The sequence below is a fragment of the Dipteris shenzhenensis genome, chromosome 13 (assembly GCF_047967505.1).
Source record: "Dipteris shenzhenensis isolate YYH24624 ecotype China chromosome 13, Dip_SZ_1.0, whole genome shotgun sequence".
Classification (NCBI taxonomy): domain Eukaryota; kingdom Viridiplantae; phylum Streptophyta; class Polypodiopsida; order Gleicheniales; family Dipteridaceae; genus Dipteris; species Dipteris shenzhenensis.
The window spans coordinates 54,171,805-54,191,908 of record NC_141608.1 but is presented as its reverse complement, the minus strand read 5'-3'; the positions used below and the strand labels follow the sequence as shown (position 1 = coordinate 54,191,908).

General features: G+C 43.5%; 1 protein-coding gene across 2 annotated transcripts in view; it reads left to right on the top strand.

The window, feature by feature from the left end:
• Positions 1–20,104, top strand: part of LOC147895586 (ARM repeat superfamily protein) — a 264,407-nt gene that overhangs the window by 75,971 nt on the left and 168,332 nt on the right. The window contains exons 14-18 of one of the 2 annotated variants that reach the window (XM_087383313.1): positions 4,628–4,687; positions 4,890–5,008; positions 11,165–11,501; positions 12,629–12,813; positions 12,908–12,980. In XM_087383313.1, coding sequence (XP_087239439.1) covers positions 4,628–4,687; positions 4,890–5,008; positions 11,165–11,501; positions 12,629–12,813; positions 12,908–12,980 — 774 coding nt within the window. Of the gene's footprint in view, positions 1–4,627; positions 4,688–4,889; positions 5,009–11,164; positions 11,502–12,628; positions 12,814–12,904; positions 12,981–20,104 lie in introns of both variants that reach the window. The other variant, XM_087383312.1, reaches the window with a different exon arrangement.

The window sequence follows — 20,104 nt, the reverse complement described above, 5'->3', positions numbered from 1 at the left end:
CTCAATTTTTCCCTGCTAGAGTTCCCCTGCAAGCGAAAGGTGGTTTCCGGACTGTGTCAGTGGTTTTTCACAATGGGTGAGGGTAGCAGGCTTGCAGTTGAGACCTCATGAACATAACAAAAAGAGTCCAACATTTTACCCCTTCCTTTCGTGTAACTGAAGATGGTTGCTATATTAACAAAGATAGGATTAAAGTTTTTGTCCAAGAGGACTGCAGCAGCTTACAGCTTGTAATTTGCTAAGAGGATTCAGTCATTGCTGGTACAGGGCCAGTAAAAAGAGATGTGAAACAGTACAATGAACTTTTGTGACTTTGTAGGGTATGGCCTGCCGCCTACCCATAGAGCCATTCTCTACGCACAACCACATCAGTCTTGTCAAGATGCATAATTTGGTAATTAAGAGTATCTGTACACCCTTTTAGCCCTGGGCCTACAAGACTACATATGTATGTGTGCTGGTCCCTGCTAGAGTTCCCCCGCAAGCGAAAGGCAGTTTCCGGACTGTCAGTGGTTTTTCACAATGGGTGAGGGTAGCAGGCTTGCAGTTGAGACCTCATGAACATAACAAACAGAGTCCAACATTTTACCCCTTCCCTTCGTGTAACTGAAGATGGTTGCTATAATAACAAAGATAGGATTAAAGTTTTTGTCCAAGAGGACTGCAGCAGCTTACAGCTTGTAATTTGCTAAGAGGATTCAGTCATTGCTGGTACAGGGCCAGTAATAAGAGACATGAAGCAGTACAATTAAGTTTTGTGACTTTGTAGGGTATGGCCCGCTGCCTACCCATAGAGCCATTTTCTACGCACAACCACATCAGTCTTGTCAAGATGCATAATTTGGAAATTAAGAGTATCTGTACACCCTTGTAGCCCTTGGCCAACGAGACTACATATGTATGTGCGCTGGTCCTTGGCCATTGAGACTAAATATTTATGTGCACCAGGACTCTTTGGTAACTTATATTTCTTAGTGAGTAATTCAAGAAATCACTGTTACTCAACAACCCTCTTTCCATTAAGAATCCCATGTGTCTAACTAGACCATGGGGGCCCAATCAGGACTACCACATGGCCGAAGTAATTAAGGAAGCATGCTCTTCATCCTCATGAAATACTTCGACTTCCTTACATTGAGAATGTTGGGGATCGGCAAGATTTGTATACTATGAGCTGTTTACCCTAATCAAAGAGTTTTTATTCCCCTGTGGACGATTAGGAAAATTTGCAGCTATGTGATCTTTACTTGACCATTTAAAACATGGCCGATCTATCATTGTCTTTCCAAACTGGTCAAAAAGGTAATAGAAACCACTTATCCTCAGAGTCTTGTAGTTTTAAGGACCAGAAGGTTTAAAATTTAGCTTTCATTTGAAAGAAGGATTTTTATCCTGACCAGCTTGAAAGACATGATTTTCAAGTTGGACTTTAGCATATGCTACAGAAGGATCATAGATCTGAGCAAACCTAATAGCCTCATCCAAATCTACAGTCATCTTTAAGACCACGTATAGACCCCCTAACTCTATGAAACTCAGTGAAGTCTTCTAACTTTCACGATCCTGGCAACATATTGATTCAGTGGGAACTTTTCCATACTCAGACATGTCTCCATTAGTTTAACAGACCGTTTGTAAGCACTACTGCGACTGCTCAACAGAGAAGTTCCCACACCATACGGTAGTACTGGCACGATACTAGGTGTGGTCGTTGTAAGAGTCATCCTTTGGATATTTAGCCTAAATTTAGTTATTTAACAGTGTCGTTAAAGTAGTAACCGAGTCATCAAAGATCGGTGATTTTGTGGCGATTTTATTTTTAAGAGATTCAGTTTCAAGCTCAAGCTGCAGAAAATTGATTGTAAGGAATTCCATAGAATTCCTCAACAGGAGCAGGATCTTTTTGCAAAGGTTCGGGAGTATTTAGTGGAGATGGAGTATGTTCTAAACCCAGATATTTGGCCAGCCTCGTGAAAAAAGGGCGCTCATCACTAAGTCTATGTGCATTAGACGATTGCAAAGTGATTTGATAGAAAATAGGTTTGGATTGCTATGAAGCAAACGAAGTTCAAACAATCTGAATTTTATGATAAAACTTCTATCCAAATTTATTCATATTGTTTCGCCAGTCAAAGTATTGACAGATATATATCAATCAATGTCTCTACAATTTCACAAGTGCAAATCTAAAGCAAAGGGCTTTCAAAGACAGCCTTATTAGTTTTATTTCAGGCAGAGTTTGCAGCTAAGCAAGCAAAGAACTAATTGTTATCCGAAACTACCCTGCACAAATGGATTGGTGATTAATGCTGTCTTAGTTGTAATAGTAGTTCTGAGTCCATTTTTCATCTGGGGACCCTCCCGAGACATACATATGGAAAACTCACCCCATATAACCCTCCATTCGGTTCACAACCCTCCCATGGCTGAAAGTCATCAAGTTGAGCTTGCCCATTTGAAAGAAAACCTTTTAGTAGCTATGCTTCTATCCGCTATCAAATTTCAAAACAGATACTAACGGAATTGCCATGCTGGGGCACCACTTGTCTCTAACTGGTGAGTAGAGCATTCACTTACACAGATTCTACTTGCAATTATGTGGCATGTGTCTTCTACTTTTGCTTCCACCAGTATCAGATAGGTCCCAAAGTTTCTGCAGAATTTTTTATTAACAAGAGAGACTAATTTCAAGATATTCGGAGTATAGTGGCTTGGGACATGTGGTGAACCGCATTGACTTGAGAGGGAGGGCTGCATATTTTGGTTTGTGAACAGATTACTGTGTAAGCTTGTGTTTATTGGTTTAACTCCAGATCTTCTTCGCTGCTCAGTTCATCAATTTACATGTTATGTGGTATTTGGATGGTGAACATGAGCTCATCTACATCTCTGTCTTATGAGATTCCTGCTCATCTTGTTTCATAGATTCAGAGGAAATTTCTGTCAGCATTTCTTGTCATTTGTGGAACTCTTTGCTATCATTATGGGAATCTCGTTGAACACATCATGGGGTTTCCCTCTTCATGGATGGTTCAAGCCTTCGTCCCATCTTCTGAGATGATGATCGCAGCTCACAGATGATTCCTAAGAGTATGATTCCTTAGGATTGATTGAATACAGGTCTTAGACACTTGTCGTAGTTTGCTGCAGTACTGACTGTTTTGGGTAGGCTGCGCTCCATGCCAGGTTTCTTGTATATATATAGTTTGCTTTATGACATCTATTGACATTGATAATCTATTTGATTTCAACTTGTCTTTGTGGATCAGAAATATCGGCATAGGTAGAGGGCAAGCAACAAACAGATGGAAAATGTCTTCATTAACACTAGGGCATCTTTTGCATTTGCCATCTCCTCTGCCTATTCTGAGACCCCTTGCATTAGTCCACATAACTTTATGTAGTATAAGCCAAAAGCTAGGCATGACATCTTTTCAAGGACCTTCTTGGTCCATACCTTCCCAAACATTTCATACCATTTTTCTCTGCTATCCTAAAGTAGTCATCTTGCATTAAGGGTTTTGAAAAGATCCTCAATATCAGAGGATGGAGTCGAGACTAGAAGAAGTGAGGTACTTCCTACCCAACTAAATTCCCTATTATAGGTTAGGAAAGTGCCACCTTTCCAAAATCTAATCCCTTGCCAGAGTTCAAGTATGCCCATAATTAGTATAACTAACACTAATTGCTTAAATCAAATCCCCTTCTAATTTCTTGCCATGACTTCCATCTTAGCTACTCTTTATTCCAAAGTTGACTGCCCGTGGAAGTCCATCACCACAAACCAAACCCTATAGGTAAGGCCAAAGGACTTGACCTTTATGTCATTTAGGACTCCCACTGGCTGCATTGTCGCACTATCAGCTAGTTTTAGGATCAGGTTGGTGCTTCCCATTTTAGGCTTTCACCATTTCGCCCAGCACTGCACTCGTGACAATGCTAACACCTGCTCTGTGATCCAATATTGCAGTGGCCTTTTCATTTTGGCAGAAGATCGGAATCACAGCAATCGTATGCCAGAATGGCATCGTATGGATCCTCCCACTTACTAGGTAATAATCACCCGATTCATAGGCATGATCTGGGGTGGTGGACGTTGAGGGCCTAAAACGAATGGTGGCAATGGGAGGTTTTGAGCCATGTATTGCCCTTAGTTAGTAGAGTTTGTTACACAGCTGGTCACATCAGTTCTCATGCTGATACCTGCCTTTTATATTCACTGCATTAGCTTAAACATTGCACGGATTAGTCAGTAAGATCCTGGTTGTAGAATCTCAGGTTGTGTGTATAAGGGCAATGGCTCTACGTCCGTGTCCATCCTTTTTCAAAATCAACACTGGAAGATGCTGTGTTTGTATGTTTTCTTCATCAATTTTATTGCATTTTTATGCCATTTTTGACTGTCATTGCTTCTTGTAAAATCTGTTTATAAATTTAATGCAAAGCATCTTGTCCAATTTTGAGTATTGGTTACTGTGCTTTACAAAGCATTTCTTTCTTACCTACCAATTCTGTGTCCTTATAGTTCAGCATCACTCACAATGTCGTGCAATTGGATCTAGTTATGTCTAATGAAGGATGCGTACTATCTTTGATACGAGAAAGCTGATATGTTATCTCTGGTCAGAATTGCACTGAAGTGGTGGCAAGGGAAGTGGACACTTTGCTGTTAAGCAATATTCAGGCGGTACACATTAAACTTCTCATTTTTTTCTTATTCAATCGGGAATTTTTTGAAGCTTAACTCTGATTGACTAGACTAGGGGGATATCAATTGGTTTTTTTCCTTTTATAGCAATCAAGGATTTGGCTTCTGTGTTTGAAGAGGTCAAGTCTCTGCATATCTTGCTTTTTTTGTTGATCACAGTCTCTAAATGTTTTGGTTGAAGGTGGAAGGAGAGGCAAGATTTTGTGCAGTTTGGCTGGCCAACCACCTTCATGACTTTGGAAATTGTGCCAGTCGTTTCATTTGCATGCTGGGAGCTTCTGATGAGAGGCTTGATGTCAGGTAAGCTTGGCTGTTAACTTCCTTAACCTGTCAACTTATTATGGATCTGGATGGCATATAATCATCACGGGTGGATTAGGGATAAGCCAAGGGAATCCAGTAAGCCGGCGGGTGATCCTCCCCCCCCGCCCCCCCTCCCCTTCCCCCAACCCAAACCATGTACGGTTAAGGCACGAGCACCTGCAATTCGAGGTGCAGAATGCAGCACAATACATGATCTTGGTTAAAAAGAATCTGCAGTAGGTCAATCTGGAGTATGTTATTGGATCCACCAGGGGTAGAGCACATTCAAGACCGAGTGAGCCCCCAGTGAAACTCAGCTTCTACAGAGATCTCCCCCCACCCCCCCCCCCCTCCCCCAAAGAAAGGAACCTTCTATTAATGATTGAAAGCTTTCATACAAGACAGCAGCCCCGAAGGTGTTGAGTATGGAAAAAAACTGGAAAGGCTGAAAGAAAGAACGGGCCTGTTCCAGAGAAACCCAGCTCACTGGGTATTTGGGCTAATAGCCAGGTGGGGGGACTATACAACCAGCGAATCCCTTGCGGGGTGAAGATGTAAAAAACTCATGCAGGCCAAGCCTTGCAGAAACAAGCATGTCTCTTGATAGTCGCCCTAGAGCCTGGAGTCCCACGCTCCCAAGTGGACTGAAGTGTGTATATGATGTCTTGCCAGATGGCGACTAGGGTAGCCGAGGGTGGAACCGGGTGCTCACTTATCACAAGACTGCAACGAGCCACCCAAATGTTCCATGTCGTGATACTAGATACCACCTCCCAAACGTTGTCCTCCCTAGGAGGAGGAGGAGATAGGTGGTTAGGAGGGACTGCCTCATGGAGTGCTATCCTCTAGATGCTCTGACCCTGTATTCGGTAGGCTAGAGAGATCTCATCAATCTGAAATGCGTGTCCTCCCTTCTATCAACCAGGCCACCGTCCCCCAGGTGTAGTCTCTCGGAAGACTCTACATACGTGTGTCATGATCCTGAGGGCTCCCATCCAAATCCTCGTTGCGCTACGATAGCTCCTGAGGCAGTGCGGGATAGTCTCTAGGACACCATCAGAGCAGCAATGACACTGCCCCTCCACTCGCATCTGGTCCAACCACGGTTGGATGGGCAAGCCTTCGTGGGCGGCCAGCCAGAAGAAGTATGAAATCTTCCTTGGCCGCAAATTGGACCATAACCACGTCCAAAACTTGGAGTGAACATCCCGGGGCATTCTCCCTCGAAGGGATCCACCTCGACGAGTCCATCTGGAGCCTCCTGCCAATCCATGTGGTGTAGGAAAAGAAGGGCACCTTATCCACCTGCTCGGCTAGGCTGCCCCTGGAGGGCCAAAACCACTCTCCCAGATCCCACTGGACCTCCCTCAAGGGTCTACCCTCCCACAGCCAAAGGCGCCATCTAGGGGTGCCCTGCTCTAAGATACTGGGAGGGTCAATGTGCCACTCCTTCCCCAAACGTCCCACCACTCTAATCATCTGCCAGTGAATCCCATCAAGACTCCCATCTATCTCGGGGTCTCTCTCATTGAGTGGCTGAAGTAGGCCTCCAGGTCCTACACGGAAGAAGCCGGGGTGTGTGATTGCCCTTTTGCATCCAGGCCCACTCCTCCTGCTCCTTCTTCAGCTGTCAAGGTTACTCTCCCTTCTCCTCCGGTTTCTGCTATGGCTTCATGGGAGAAGCCTTCTTCTACTGCTCTGAAGCACTACTGGAGGAAGGTAGATAAATCATAGGCCAATCTTTCTCTTGCTGAAGAAGCTTAGGATTGTATCCTTGTTGAGCACCATCAGTCTCCTCCTCAGGATTTGGATGTGCCCCTTGCAGAGGGGATTTTACAGGATGATCCGCATGCTCTCTCTCAGGTTGCTATCCCGACTGAAGCTGACATGATGAGTCCTGATTTATCTGATGCAGCTCTTTTGTCAGATGCTCCTTTTTCAGAGAGTACAGATGTTGATCCAGTTCCTATGTCTGTGAAGACTGTGCCAGAGTCTCTTTCTGTTCAGAATGCAGATGTTTCTTTTCTCTGGAGTCTTTTCATCCTATGTTGCAACAGGTTTTTGGCCCTGTGATTCAAAAATTCCGGTTTCCAGCTTATATTAAGAAGAATCACCAGGGCAAAAAACATGTGGTTTTTATTGATGGTGTAGTTTCTTCAGTGCATCAATTTTTATAAAGCAACAATCTGAAACTGGAGGATGTTGTGTTTGATCCTCCTCCAGTTTGATATTGTAACTTTTTACTTAGCTGTCTCATGACTTTTGCTCTGAGGCTTTACTTGTAAATTTTTTCTTTGTACTTACCGGTGGGTTTTTACCTCTTTTTGGGGTTTCTGACACAGAAATAAAAGATTTCACTAAAAAAAAATGTGTGTGTGTGTGTACGCAGCTTCGTTCCCATCAAAAAGCTATGTAGGATACATGTTGCTCTTCCAAGGAGTTCTTTCCCGTCGTATGCATACTTTGTATCCAAGGCCGCGCTAGGATGGCTCATGGACGATGGATAGGAAGCAGCTTGATGTTGAAGTGCAGAATATCTCTCTGATATGTTTGTTGCCCCTCCTCTTGCTTTGCTTGCTGCTACATCATTGCTACAACCTGCTGCACCTCAAGTCCTGTGAGACGTATTGGGATGCAGACCCCCTTTTGCAGGCCTCCAAGACGGGACTGCTATAGGTGCGTCACGATCGGGGAGTGATGTGACATCATCGTCCCTACCAAGATACCCATGTGTCCCCCTCTGTGCATCACCCAATCCCTCAAGTAAGATTTGTCAAGTCTCTCTAGCAAACCATCATACTATCTTATCAATTTGCAGTTATGTACCCAGGATGTCTTCCTAGGTGGTTTTGCTGCCCAAATAGCATTGCTGTCCTATCCCTCGATTGGTAGTTTTCACCCATCTCCTTGGCTCTTTTCTCTGGTTCTGCATGCTAGCCCACGCTCCAAAAACAAAATCAACGAATCAAAAGATAATGCCAAGGAAAGAGCTCATAAAATATAACTCATGCTGATGCATAGAGTTCGAAAGTTAAAGAAATGGATGAAAAGAAGACGGCCAACGAGACTAGGAAGGCTAAGAAGTCAAAACTATCCAAAGGAGTAGGGGAGACTCTTAGGGAGTTCGGACAACTTTGCGCCCCTCCAGGGGGGCCACTGTCTCAAAGATGAACACGTGCTGGGATGTAGTCATCACTGAGAAGGAGGCTCCACCCTGCTTGTCCTCCTCAAACTCAAGATTGCTGAAGTCTCCTCCAACGAGCCAGGAGTCAACATTTGAGAGTTGCTTCCAAATTCTTGGTGTTGCTGATCAAGTAATCCAACTTTGTCGTCCTCAACAACATCCCAAACACCTTTATGCATGAGAAGCAGCTGCATCTTGGTTTGCCATGTGGGAAAACCTTCCCCCTTGAACTTCTCCATGAGCAAGAAAGGAAGACAATGAAGTCATGATGGCAAAGACCTTGATGAAAGCGGACAGCAAGCTGAAATGGAGGGGCAGCAAAGAAATGGGCTGTCATTGGTGCTCCAAAGTGCAAAGCAGCTTTCTTAAACAGGTCTGAGATGACATAGCAGGAGACTCTTCTGGAAAAAGGCTGTTCTGAATGAATTAGAGGCTAGGAGCAGCCCCGAAGGTGCTCTGTTGAAGGCGGTTCTGCAGCTGCAACCCTAGAACAACACGAAAATGCAAGCAGTAGCTCCAAAATTGGTAAAAAATGCCTCCAAAAGTGACAAAAATCTGCAAACAAAGTCTCGGGCGTTCTCCTATAAGGATAGCCGAGATGTGTCGGACCCCGATCGTGCGTCATTTGGTCGCTCTTCACGTCGTGCATGGGCTCTGCATCTCTCGCTCGATAGTGTTGTGCTGTCTCTTTCCGCTTATCCATGCTGCCTGCATGTTTGCTAACTCCTCCACCCCTATGTGGGCCGGAGCTGACTCAAATGCATAGAAGTCCATGACATGTTACTATGATTGGTCCACCTCGGCAACCCGTGGTGCTGTCAATGCGTGTTGTTGCTGGTCTATTGTAGCATCTCTCCGTGTCGTTGCATCTCGATCAGATAGAAACCCAATGTAGACTTGATCATGAAAGTTGATCAGTCAGGAGAGTGGGCCAAAGCCCTGCCCTTCCTGAAGGAGGTAGTGAAAGTGTCCCCGTATCTCATAATTGGCTAGGCAAACACATAAGAAATGCTCCTCTGTCTCAATTGCCTCCAGTGTGCATAACCTACAAATCCGTTGCTCTCTAGGTATGCTTGCAGCTGTCCCTACCTTGATCCCCAGCTGATGTGACGAGACCCACATCTGCAATCCTCAGTGCATGTGAGACTCCTCTAACCTCAAGGTACGAGTCCATCCTTAGATACGCTAACTTTTCACGATAGAACTGGATCTTGGTGGGGAACTCTTGCCCCCCCTCCCCCCCCTTTAGAGAGAGAGAGAGAGAGAGAGAGAGAGGGAGGGAGGGAGAGTTTATTAAAAGACTTCGAAAGCCCAAAGGGTCTACAAGACTAACAAAGCCTAATACAATGAGCTGAGGGGAGCCTCTAAATAAGCATGAACACCCATGATGAACACAAGGGAAAATCCATGATCATAACGATACCGATACATAAAGAGAGAGAACTCTTTGAGCTTATGGAGAGGGTGAGGATTGGCGGCACTGTGATAACCGTTTGGGGAGGGTTGGTGGAGAACTCAAGCCTAAGAGGGGGTCGGCCATGTGTGAGGCTGTTGTGGTGGCATAAAACCTGTGATGGGACGCTAATAGCTGTCAGTACGCATGGTCCACTGTGGTCTCCTAGCTATGGCCTTGTGATGAACTAGTGTCACTGTCATGCCAATCAACCGTGCCTCTGGTCTGGTGAACATGGAGGGAAGGTCCCCTAAGTATGATCAATGTCTCAACCCATTGGCGAGTCTGACATGTCTCTTGTGCTCTCCTTTGTGCTGATATGAGCTGATCTCACTTGGAAAAGAGAATTTTGAGAAACACCCACAAGCTCTTGGTTTAACTTTGACAAAGGACATTTCCATTAAGGGTGTGCACTGAACCTTGCTGGTTAGTGTTGTGTGGCTGGAAAAACTCAGTAATCATGCTCTGAGTGAAGTCTGGCTGTACTTTCTGGTCTCGCCTCTGTGAGCAAATGCTCTGTGTGTTGGATGATCTCATGGATGCAAGCTACTACGCACCTCTGATCTGGGTAGGACAAAGGGCTGGATAGGGGTTTGAAACTATCCTTGAAGAGACAATGATAGCGACCTCTAATCTCATAGTACACTGGCATATGAAATCGTAATGCTCCTTTTACTTGATCTCCTGATGATCGCATAGGGCGGTCCTCTCTGGGTATGCCCTCTGATCGTCCACTTCCAATGCGAGTCGGTGTGATGAGACACGGAACTGCACTGTAAATATCCTCAAGGAGGGAGGGAGGTTGATCTGTGTGTACCTTGGTGGATCAATGAAACCCTTTGCTGAAATCCTTAGGCAATGGTCTTTGTAAAAACTGAGCTTCACAGGGAGCTTGCGCCTTGGGGCGCCAACCAGGTCCTGAATGTGTGTAACTCTAAAAGAACCTCATGGATGACTTGGTTACTCTTTCAAGCAGCTCCCTAGCTTTTTGGCTGGTTGCTCCAACAGATTTTGAAAGTTATCTATGCTTAAGCTCTGCATGTTAGGAGTACATTCTGCTCATCTCCCAACTCCACAGTGGGGCAGATTTTGCAGATCCTTTCTTCTTTGGCGATCTTGGGTCTTGCCCACCTACCCCTCTCCATCTCGAGATCATATGAACTAGTTCTGATTTTGCAGATCAGATTCCTTTTAGATATTGATATGTCCATTGAATTAATTTCCTGTTTGTAGAGCTGCATTGTTGCCCATGGGATTCACCATAGTTTCTGTAGCATTTTCCACGTCTCTAGCTCCCTGATTTCACATGCATCTTCTTGTATATCAGCAGCTGTTATACCCATGATTCTGTCCACTTATCCCCTCTCTGTGCGGCCCATGATTTGTATGATGTATCCATTATAACACATAGCAGTTTTGTAAGGGGTTTAGGAAAGAGACTTGCAAACTATGATTCAACTTGGAGGAAAAGCTATGAGAACTCATGAATATGGTTATGTTTTTATGATGTGTACAGGGAGATGGCATCAGAGGGTCTTTTGCATGTAAAGCAAGATGGAACCTTGAAAGGAAACTATCCATCATTAGGTGATATGTTGGACTTTATTTGTCAACAACAACGGATGTTGCTAGCACCTGCTGAGATGGGTGAACGGGACACTTTGTTTCCATCAAAGACATATGTGTCTATGATATCATTTATTCTGGAATGTTATAAGGCAGACAATACCTTATTATCATTAGACGAACGATTTCTCTTGCTTTTGGAACATGCTATGGCGTCAAATGGATCTTCTGAACTTCATGCAAAGGCTTCAAGTGGATTACTTGCATTGGCTTCCAAGGAACCCGAGGTATAATTCCCTATCTAGAACTCTATCATAAATGGATATATTTAAAGACATAAGTAGATGGTTATGAAGTGCTTTGAAGATTGAAAATCTTTATATTTGTCTGAAGACATACAATTGTTCGGTATAGCGAAAGTAGTAGTATGACAATCATGTTGCTTGGTATTTAATTGATGGCCCCTTCTTTTGACTAGACTTTACTAAGTCAAGAGGATTACCGGTAGTTGAGTTTATTTTATTATGTTAATAGTCAGAATAATGACAAAGTGTGGTCTCTTTATATCTGTGGAGCATGTTTGTCATTTACTGTGGTTGGCCAGAGAACCTTTGTGTGTGGCTGGGGGGCATTTGGCAGCCAACAGTCTCCTAGATTCCTCGATGTTGAGCCTATAAGATGAATGAGATATCTTCCTCATGGATGATGGCTGATGCGGTACATGTGCTGATAGATGAGGCACACTTGCATTTCTTCTGTCCATCTGACCTCCTCGAGTGTCAAATCTTGTGCTGTCTCCATCATCATCTCCCTCCTCCAGATAGAAAGAATTCATGAGTATCTGTAGGTTGGGGTCACAATAGGATGTGGGGCATGGTGCGTGCAAGAGATCGGGTGCTGGCTGGTTAGGGACATCATACATCTTGCATCCATAGGAGTGTCAGAGTTTGGTGTCCGTGAGAGGGGATGGGGCTTGCTGCTCAAGAAACTTCTGCCAAAAGTCTTTAGACTTGTCTTTAAACAAAATGTTTATTAACTTCTCCCGGCGTACCAGAACACTCGTCATCATACCAGCTGTTATAGGGTACTAAGCCAAGAGAGGGCAGCGTGTGGAACGTGTGGTGTGTGGAAAAATGTGTAGGGCAACCTCATGGAGAGAGCATGTGATTAGGGAGCTCGATCCTCTAGAAGCGGTATGTGATTGATGTATGTGGGTAGAGTGTAGAGTCGTACAGAGTACTTGGGTTTTAGGTCGTGATCAAAGTGTATGTCGTGATAAGTAGTGTGTGAGGTGTCATGGTGTGCATCGTAAGACGTGGGGTGGATATACTGAAAAAATAGGTGTGGTTCGTCTACTCTTTATCATCATACTTTATGAGATCAAAAATTGAATCTTCACATTGTCTCGTGCTAGAAATTTTTGGAACGTTACTGCAATAGGATACCATGGCTTCAACAATTTCTTGGACACTTGGATGTGATTACTCGGGAAACTGTAGCTCGGCTATTGGGCATTGTATCTTCTGGACTTTCAACATCAACAGCAGTGGCTCTTCTTGAAGATCTAAGGAAGACATTCCGTGTAGGTCAAAAGGGCAGGTATAATACATTTGTGCTCCTTGCTTGAACTCAGCAAGTTTGTTTTCCTTTTAAAGCTGACTTATCATGATGGAATGTATTGTTTCCAAAGCAGGTTTGAAGATATACATGGTGCAGTTTGTGCAGTTGGTTACATTTTAGCCCAATGTATGACTGGTGTGCCAGCAGTAAGTGGACAAAATCTTTGTGGAGTACATCTTGGCTCCAGTTTTCCCATTTACTTTTTGTTTTGTTAGGCATTCTCTAGTTTGTCAAATCTTGATTGCATGGTTTTAGCGTCCTAATAACATTGTTCTCAATTTTTCTCTTTACTCAAAATTTTAAAGCTCTATATTATTCTTTTTCAATGAAAAAAAGTTTTATGAAGTATAACCAAAGAGTATAAGTCTCGAAGTACTGATGCATCATGTAGAGCATGAGAGAACTAAAGAAATCAATGCAACATGCAAAACATTCAAAACATGAAAAAGCCAAGGCTATGGCTGAGAATGCCACACTATGTGGTGAGAGGGGGACTTAGAGAAGAAAAGGCTGTCCCTCCATTGTTTATCACTTGGGGTTCAATACTTGGATTTCCTCGACTAAACCTTTAGGTATTTTTCAAGAGCAAAGATTTCTCATATGACGTCCGCATTTACAGCAGGAGCAAACAGGAGCGCATTGAGCATGTCAAACAAACGCTGGGAGTTTTGAGGTTAAAAGGTTGAATCTTGACAAATGTACCTTTATGGCAGAAAAGCTTGAATTTTTTGGGACACATTGTGAGCAGAGATGGGATTCGGGTGAACTTGACAAAGGTGAAATGCATAAGGGACTGGTTTCAGCCATTGAATCCCACCCGATAGAGAGGGTTTTTGGATCTTGCTTCTATCTACAGGCGATTTATTCAGGAATTTGCCAAGAGGGCAGCTCCTCTTACGGAACTCTTGAAGAAGGTTGCCTTTTTGTGTTCAAAAGAATTGCAGCTCAGTTTTGAAGACCTCAAATTTACCTTGACTCATGCACTCATGTTTGTATGCCCTTACTTCTCACAGCCATTCCTTATGGAGGAGGATGCTAGTGGCACAGGCTGGGGATGTTCTAAGGCAAGAGCATGGTCTAATACCTTTTGAAAGCAAAAAAATTGATGCCAACGAGCTCAACTACCATGTTTATGATCAGGAAATGTTAGCCTTACATGCCTTCAAAAAGTGGCATCACTATCTATACGGGAGGAAAATCAAAGTCAAAATAGAACCCTCAGATTTTTCCTCACACAGCCCAACTTGTTAGCCAAGCAAAAGGGATGGTTTGGATTCAGTAGAGTCCCATGATTTTGACATTGGGTACAAAAAGGGGAAAGAAAATGTGGTTGCAAATGCCTTATCCAGGATGTGGGCGTGCTCGTTATTTGCAGTTTCTATCGTCTATCAGGATTGGATACATGATATTCAAGAAGAGTATGTGTAGAATTCAAAGACAACAACCATCTTTTCAGAATTGCAAGAGCCCTCATGCAAGGATCATCCTGACTTTAAATTGCTGAATGTCTGCCAGGTCAGAAAATAAGCGGACAGCAAATTACCAGCTGGTTTTTCGCATCCATTCGATTTTATCACGGGATTGCCTTCTACAATTAGAGGATGGAACAACATCTTTGTAGTGGTGGATAGGCTAACACAACAAGCCCATTTCATACCCATTGAGACCCAATATTCAGCATCGCAAGCTGCTTGACAGTTCATTGATCACATGTAAAAGTATCATGGATTCCCTTAGGAAATTGCCCGTGACTTGCAAAATTTATGGGTCATTTGTGGCAAGAATTATTATAGTAGTGGGTACTTTAGTCATCCCTAGCAATGTATAGCACCCTAAGACTGATAGTCTATCTGAAAGGGTGAACAAACATGTAGAGGAATCCCTTGAGGCATTTCTGTCATGACACCCAGAGGTCGTAAGGTGAGAGCGATGAAGTTGAATGAGAGCAGACCTACAGTGAAGGGGCGAGAGAAGTCATCAGGGTAGTAGACGGCGTCAAACCATGTTATGCCTTGTGTAATCAAGCATCATGGCGCCATTGATGTGGATTCAACTCACTTAAACGTTCTCGCAACCTCAATCATGACCTTTCGTATGATAAATCAAAGATACCCTAAAGAAAAGGCCATGTATTCTTTGCTTGCAAATACTAGGGAGCTCATAACATGATTGATCGGAAGCTCAAGATGTTTGTTGTTGCACATTGCTCTGTGATTCTGCATCAGGCTTGTGCTATGACATGTTGTGGCCTTCTTAGTGCACACGAAGCCTTGGATCCAAGCAGAGTGGCCATTGAGGTTTGCGTCTCTCTCAAGTAGTGAGTGGAGAAGAGGTTTGGACAACCATAGGACATACCGCACTCCTGGCCATGAAAATGATCACAACAGATCTTAAAAAGGCCCTCGTTGAATGCACTACTACCTTTGGCTCCATAGAATTTGGAGAGAGGATTAAACCTCTTCCATTGAATCATTTATGCATCAAGTACTAGCACAGGCTGGCGTTTGCAAATCAGGGAGGCCTCAAGTTGCTTTGGGATTGGCATATGTTTTTAAGACTGATTGCAACTCTGTCCAGCGATGGCTGTGTTTGTACGACTTCTCTTTCCCCTTCGCTGCAAGCTTCGTCGCCTCCATGGGCAAGATTATGGATTTTTTGATTTTGCATGCATCGTGGGTATTGATGTCCGTTTAGTGGCTCCACTGATCAGTTGATTGTATCAGCTTCTTTTAGTCTCCTAGACGCTTCTTGGTCTTCCTATGACTTTAATAGACTCTCTCTCTCTCTCTCTCTTCCCCCCTTGTCCTGTCCTCCTCCTCCCCTCTACCCATTTCCTTACTTCTCACTTCTCCTCTTCCCCTCTCTCAGTTCTGCCATTCTATCCTCTTCGCGTAACACCATCTGAGAGACATACATGTGATTGTTCTAATCCTTTAGAAGGTCTTTCAATGCCTTCCATGATCCCACGGACGAAATGGGACCTCTCTACCATTTGGACCATTGCATTTACCTTGAGGTTCCAAGAGGCATATACCATGTTCATCAAAGATAAATTAATTCCACATAATGCAAGGTAGTTCTGGTACGTGTGCCATGCAAAATTTTCCGTATGGTGTCGACAGTATGGTATGCATACATATTTTTTTCTGGGTGTTTTTTTGTTTTTGTTTTTTGTGGGGTGGATTGGGTGGGTGGGCATGTTTGAAAGAGAGTGGTTTAACTATGTCATCTTTCCTTTAAATGTATACTTGTAATTGTAAAAGACACCTAAAAATCCCTTTGCTGCTTTAGATCAATTCGGCACGTGTTTGGGTACCATTTCAACCTCTTCCCTCCTCATCCTATCTCAAGGCTGGTTTGTAGCCCTTCTTGCAGCTCTGTACATCCTTCTTTTTGAAGCTTTAGTCACTCCCATGGTCCACACAGCCTCGTAGACTATAGAGTATAGAGTCTAAGTCGTGAATTATTGCTCTAGTATGTTGTACAATCTTGATATAGTAATTGGTTTCAATTTGGAGCTTTTAGTTTCAGTTGAATCTCGTTGGTTTAGTTCCATGTATGATGTATGTACAGCAACAGTCAACAATGGTAGAATCAACTTGATTGATGATGGTGATCAAGCATTGCATTCTATGGACTATAGTCACGAGTATATTGTCCCTTCCCCACCCTCTCTCTCCCTTCCTTTCCTCTTTTTAGGAGAAAAAGATTTTTAAAGCTAGCGTACCTTACATACCTTAAAACTTTTCCCATATGGCACAATGTATTGGTACTCGTTCCAAGGTTTGGTTCTATGTTTATTTCTAGGCCTAGGCATTAATGAAGAGGTGCAAAGGGGAGCCTATGAGAGTGCTTTATGATAATGTCCCTTGTGGGATACGTGCACTGAGTGGAGAGGCCAATTGGCAAGTGCTGGGCTTAGGGGTGACTCTAGAGAGATCTAGCTTTTGAAAGGTTCTGGAGGAGAGATCATGAAGGGGATGCAGAACACAAGACAAAGTTCACTCTTGGGAGAGTCGATGGCTGAATAGAATTGAGAGCCTTCCTTTGTATTTCATGCAATATTGGTTTGAAAGCCAAGTGAGAAGCAGAACTTCCATGCTTGGTTGTGAGCGAAGTTATGCCTGGATAGGAGCCATGGAAGGATTTTTTCATTCGCAGCATATAGTTATGCACACCGTCTTCGGGAGGCGACTCGATGGATAGTACCAGATAGATTTTCACTTTAGCCCGTCTCAGATCTCCTTCCTCCCCTCTCATGGCAGCTATCTTGAAAGCAGGCCAGCTTTAGGAGTACTCTTCCGAGGGTTCCCCCTTCCTCTCGCGAAGAAATTGATAGGTAGCCACTCATGTGGAATGACAATATTTTGGATGAGCATGGTAGACCACTAGATGCCTCTCCTTGAATGCAGTGTTCCAGTTGGGAGAGGGGACTTGTTTCCACTGTGGGTGCCCGGAAAGCTTTTAAAAAGCTTCCAGAGGATAGGAAAGCTCAAATAATTAACTGACACAATAAATACTAATCTCTGACTTCTTTTCGTCGAATCACAGGCACAATCACAGGCGATGGCCTCCAGATTATCCTCCCAGCCTATCTCATGGATTGCATGCACACAAGATACGTAATTCATTTTTTTCATGCCTATCCACAAGCCCACAATTCCCTAGATGGTTCCCTCCTGCCACGTCATCATTTTAGACCTTTAGCTTGGTACACCATTTACCCCTCTCTTGGGGCACAATTAAAACATTTGCCCCTTGGCATTCTTACACATTTAGGTGCACCTAGGCCTGAGCACTCAGAACCACCTAGTCGATGCCAATACACCCTCACCTAGGACCTTGGCAGTTACTTCCCTTGACCATTTAATTTACGCACATAAAATATTACAGAAGTCGGTCCTCTAAGGAAAAATGCCCACCGATCTTTCCGAGGTCATGCTATCTCGGCTAGAGCATAACATTCCTTCCCTCTTCAAGCATCAGCGTCCTTGATGATGAAATCTGGGAACACTCTCTGTAACTGGTATACGGATTCCCAGGTAGCTTCTGATAGAGGTAGACCATGCCATGCAACCAACACCGTGGGTATCTTCTGATTGCGCACTTGCATTGTTCCTCGGTCCAGGATTCCTGTTGGTTTGCGTCTTGCATTATCCTCTATCTCCTGAAATAAAACAACACCTTCGATTAGTGAGTCAGCTTTATGCAAAAATTTCTTTAAACGAGAAACATGAAACACTGGGTGCACCTTACAACCCTGTGGTAATTCTAATTAATAGGCTACCTTGCCTATTCTTTTTAGAATTAATTATGGCCCACAATATCGAGGTGATAACTTAGTACACTCTCCTGCAGTCAAAGACTTAGAGTGCGAAGGAACTCTGAGAAATTTTTTTTCTCCTTCCTTAAATTTTCTAGCGGATCGGTTTTCATCCGCATATGCCTTCGCTCTATCCATAGCTTGGCGGATGTTAGCTCTCGCAAGTGCTAGCATCTCCCGCATCTGAACCACAAAGTTCGCGGCACTAGGCACTTTCTGAGGTATTCCAACTATAGTTGGATTCGCTGGCCTATAACCATAGTTGAGTTCAAACGGACTGAACCCTGTAGAGGAATGTTTTCTATCATTGTAGGCAAACTCTAACAATGGCAACCACTTGTCCCATGTATGTTGCCTCAATGACACATATGCTCTAAGCATATCCTCTAAAATTTGGTTGATTCTTTCTGTCTGACCATCCGTTTCTGGATGATCCCCACTACTCATTCCCAACTCAGTCCTTAGTGTCTCAAATACCGCAGTCCAAAAATGACCGGTAAATTTGACATCTCTGTCTGATACTATGGATTTGGGTAATCCATGCAGACGAAATATATGTCTAATAAACAAATCCGCCACTTGCGGGGCACTAACAGATTCTCTAGTTGGAATGAAGTGAGCCATCTTGGTAAGACGATCAACCACCACAAGGATAGAATCATATCCACCTTGTGTCATAGGCAAACCTACAATAAAGTCCATGGAAATGCTCTCCCACTTACTTAGTGGTATCTCCAAGGGTTGTAAAAGTCCGAGTGGCTTCACCCGCTCTGCCTTACTTACCTGACACGAAAAACAACGTGTCACATATTCATGAATATACTTTTTCATCTTTGGCTAAAAGAAATCTCGCTTCACGAGATCATATGTCTTTTTGACTCCTGGATGTCCCGCACATGGGCTCTCATGGCATTGTTAAATGACTCTCTGCCTGAGATCATTCTGATTAGGTACTACTACCTTGACATTTCTTTTCAGCATACCATCCCTTATGGCATATCTTGCATAAGTTTGGCCTTTTCAGGATGCCAGGTCATCCTTTTCCTCGGGTTTTAACATATGAGCCTTAGGCCATAGGCTCTGGACGAACTAGTCCACCTTTTGAGTTTCTCTAATCGCGGCCATTAGAGCACTCTCTAGCATCGTGAAACTCATGTTATGCATAAGCGTGACAACACATCAGCAACTTTATTATCCTTCCCTCTTCGGTACCTAGCTTGGCGGCCTCTCAAGTCAGGTTGTTTACAAAAATGTTTCAGAGTATCATGATCAACATCCACATAAAACTCTGATCCATACAAATAATGTCTCCATGTTTTCAAAGCATGGATAGTAGCATACAACTCTAATTCATGAGTTGGCCAATTTTGTTAAGAGGAAGAAAGCTTCTTGCTTTCAAAGGCTACTGGCCTTCCCTCTTGGAGGAGAACTGCTCCTACCGCAATGCCACTTGCATCGGTTTCAAGGAATAACGGTTCTGGGGATCAATTATTTTTAACACCGGTCCTGTGACCACAGCTTGTTTTATGGTGTTAAAACTTTTCTGTTGATTCTGTCCCCATATAAAAGGTACTTTATCTGAGGTCAGATCAGTCAATGGCGATACTATTTCAGAATATCCTTTGATATGCCTTCGATAAAATTGGACAAATCCCAAGAATGATCACAAAGCGGTTAAACTCTGAGGGATTGGCCAAGTCAGTATCGCAGCCACTTTCTTTGGATCCATTTCTACCCCCTCAGGAGTAATTATGAATCCTAAATATTCAAGTCTTACCATACACAATATAGTTTTCTTTTTATTTACATAAAGACTGGCTTTCCTCAAAGTACTGAACACTATTCTTAAGTGTTCGAGATGCTCAGTAATACTTTACTGAATACCAGAATATCGTCAATAAAATGTACTACAAACTTTCCGATATACGGACGTAGTAAATCGTTCAT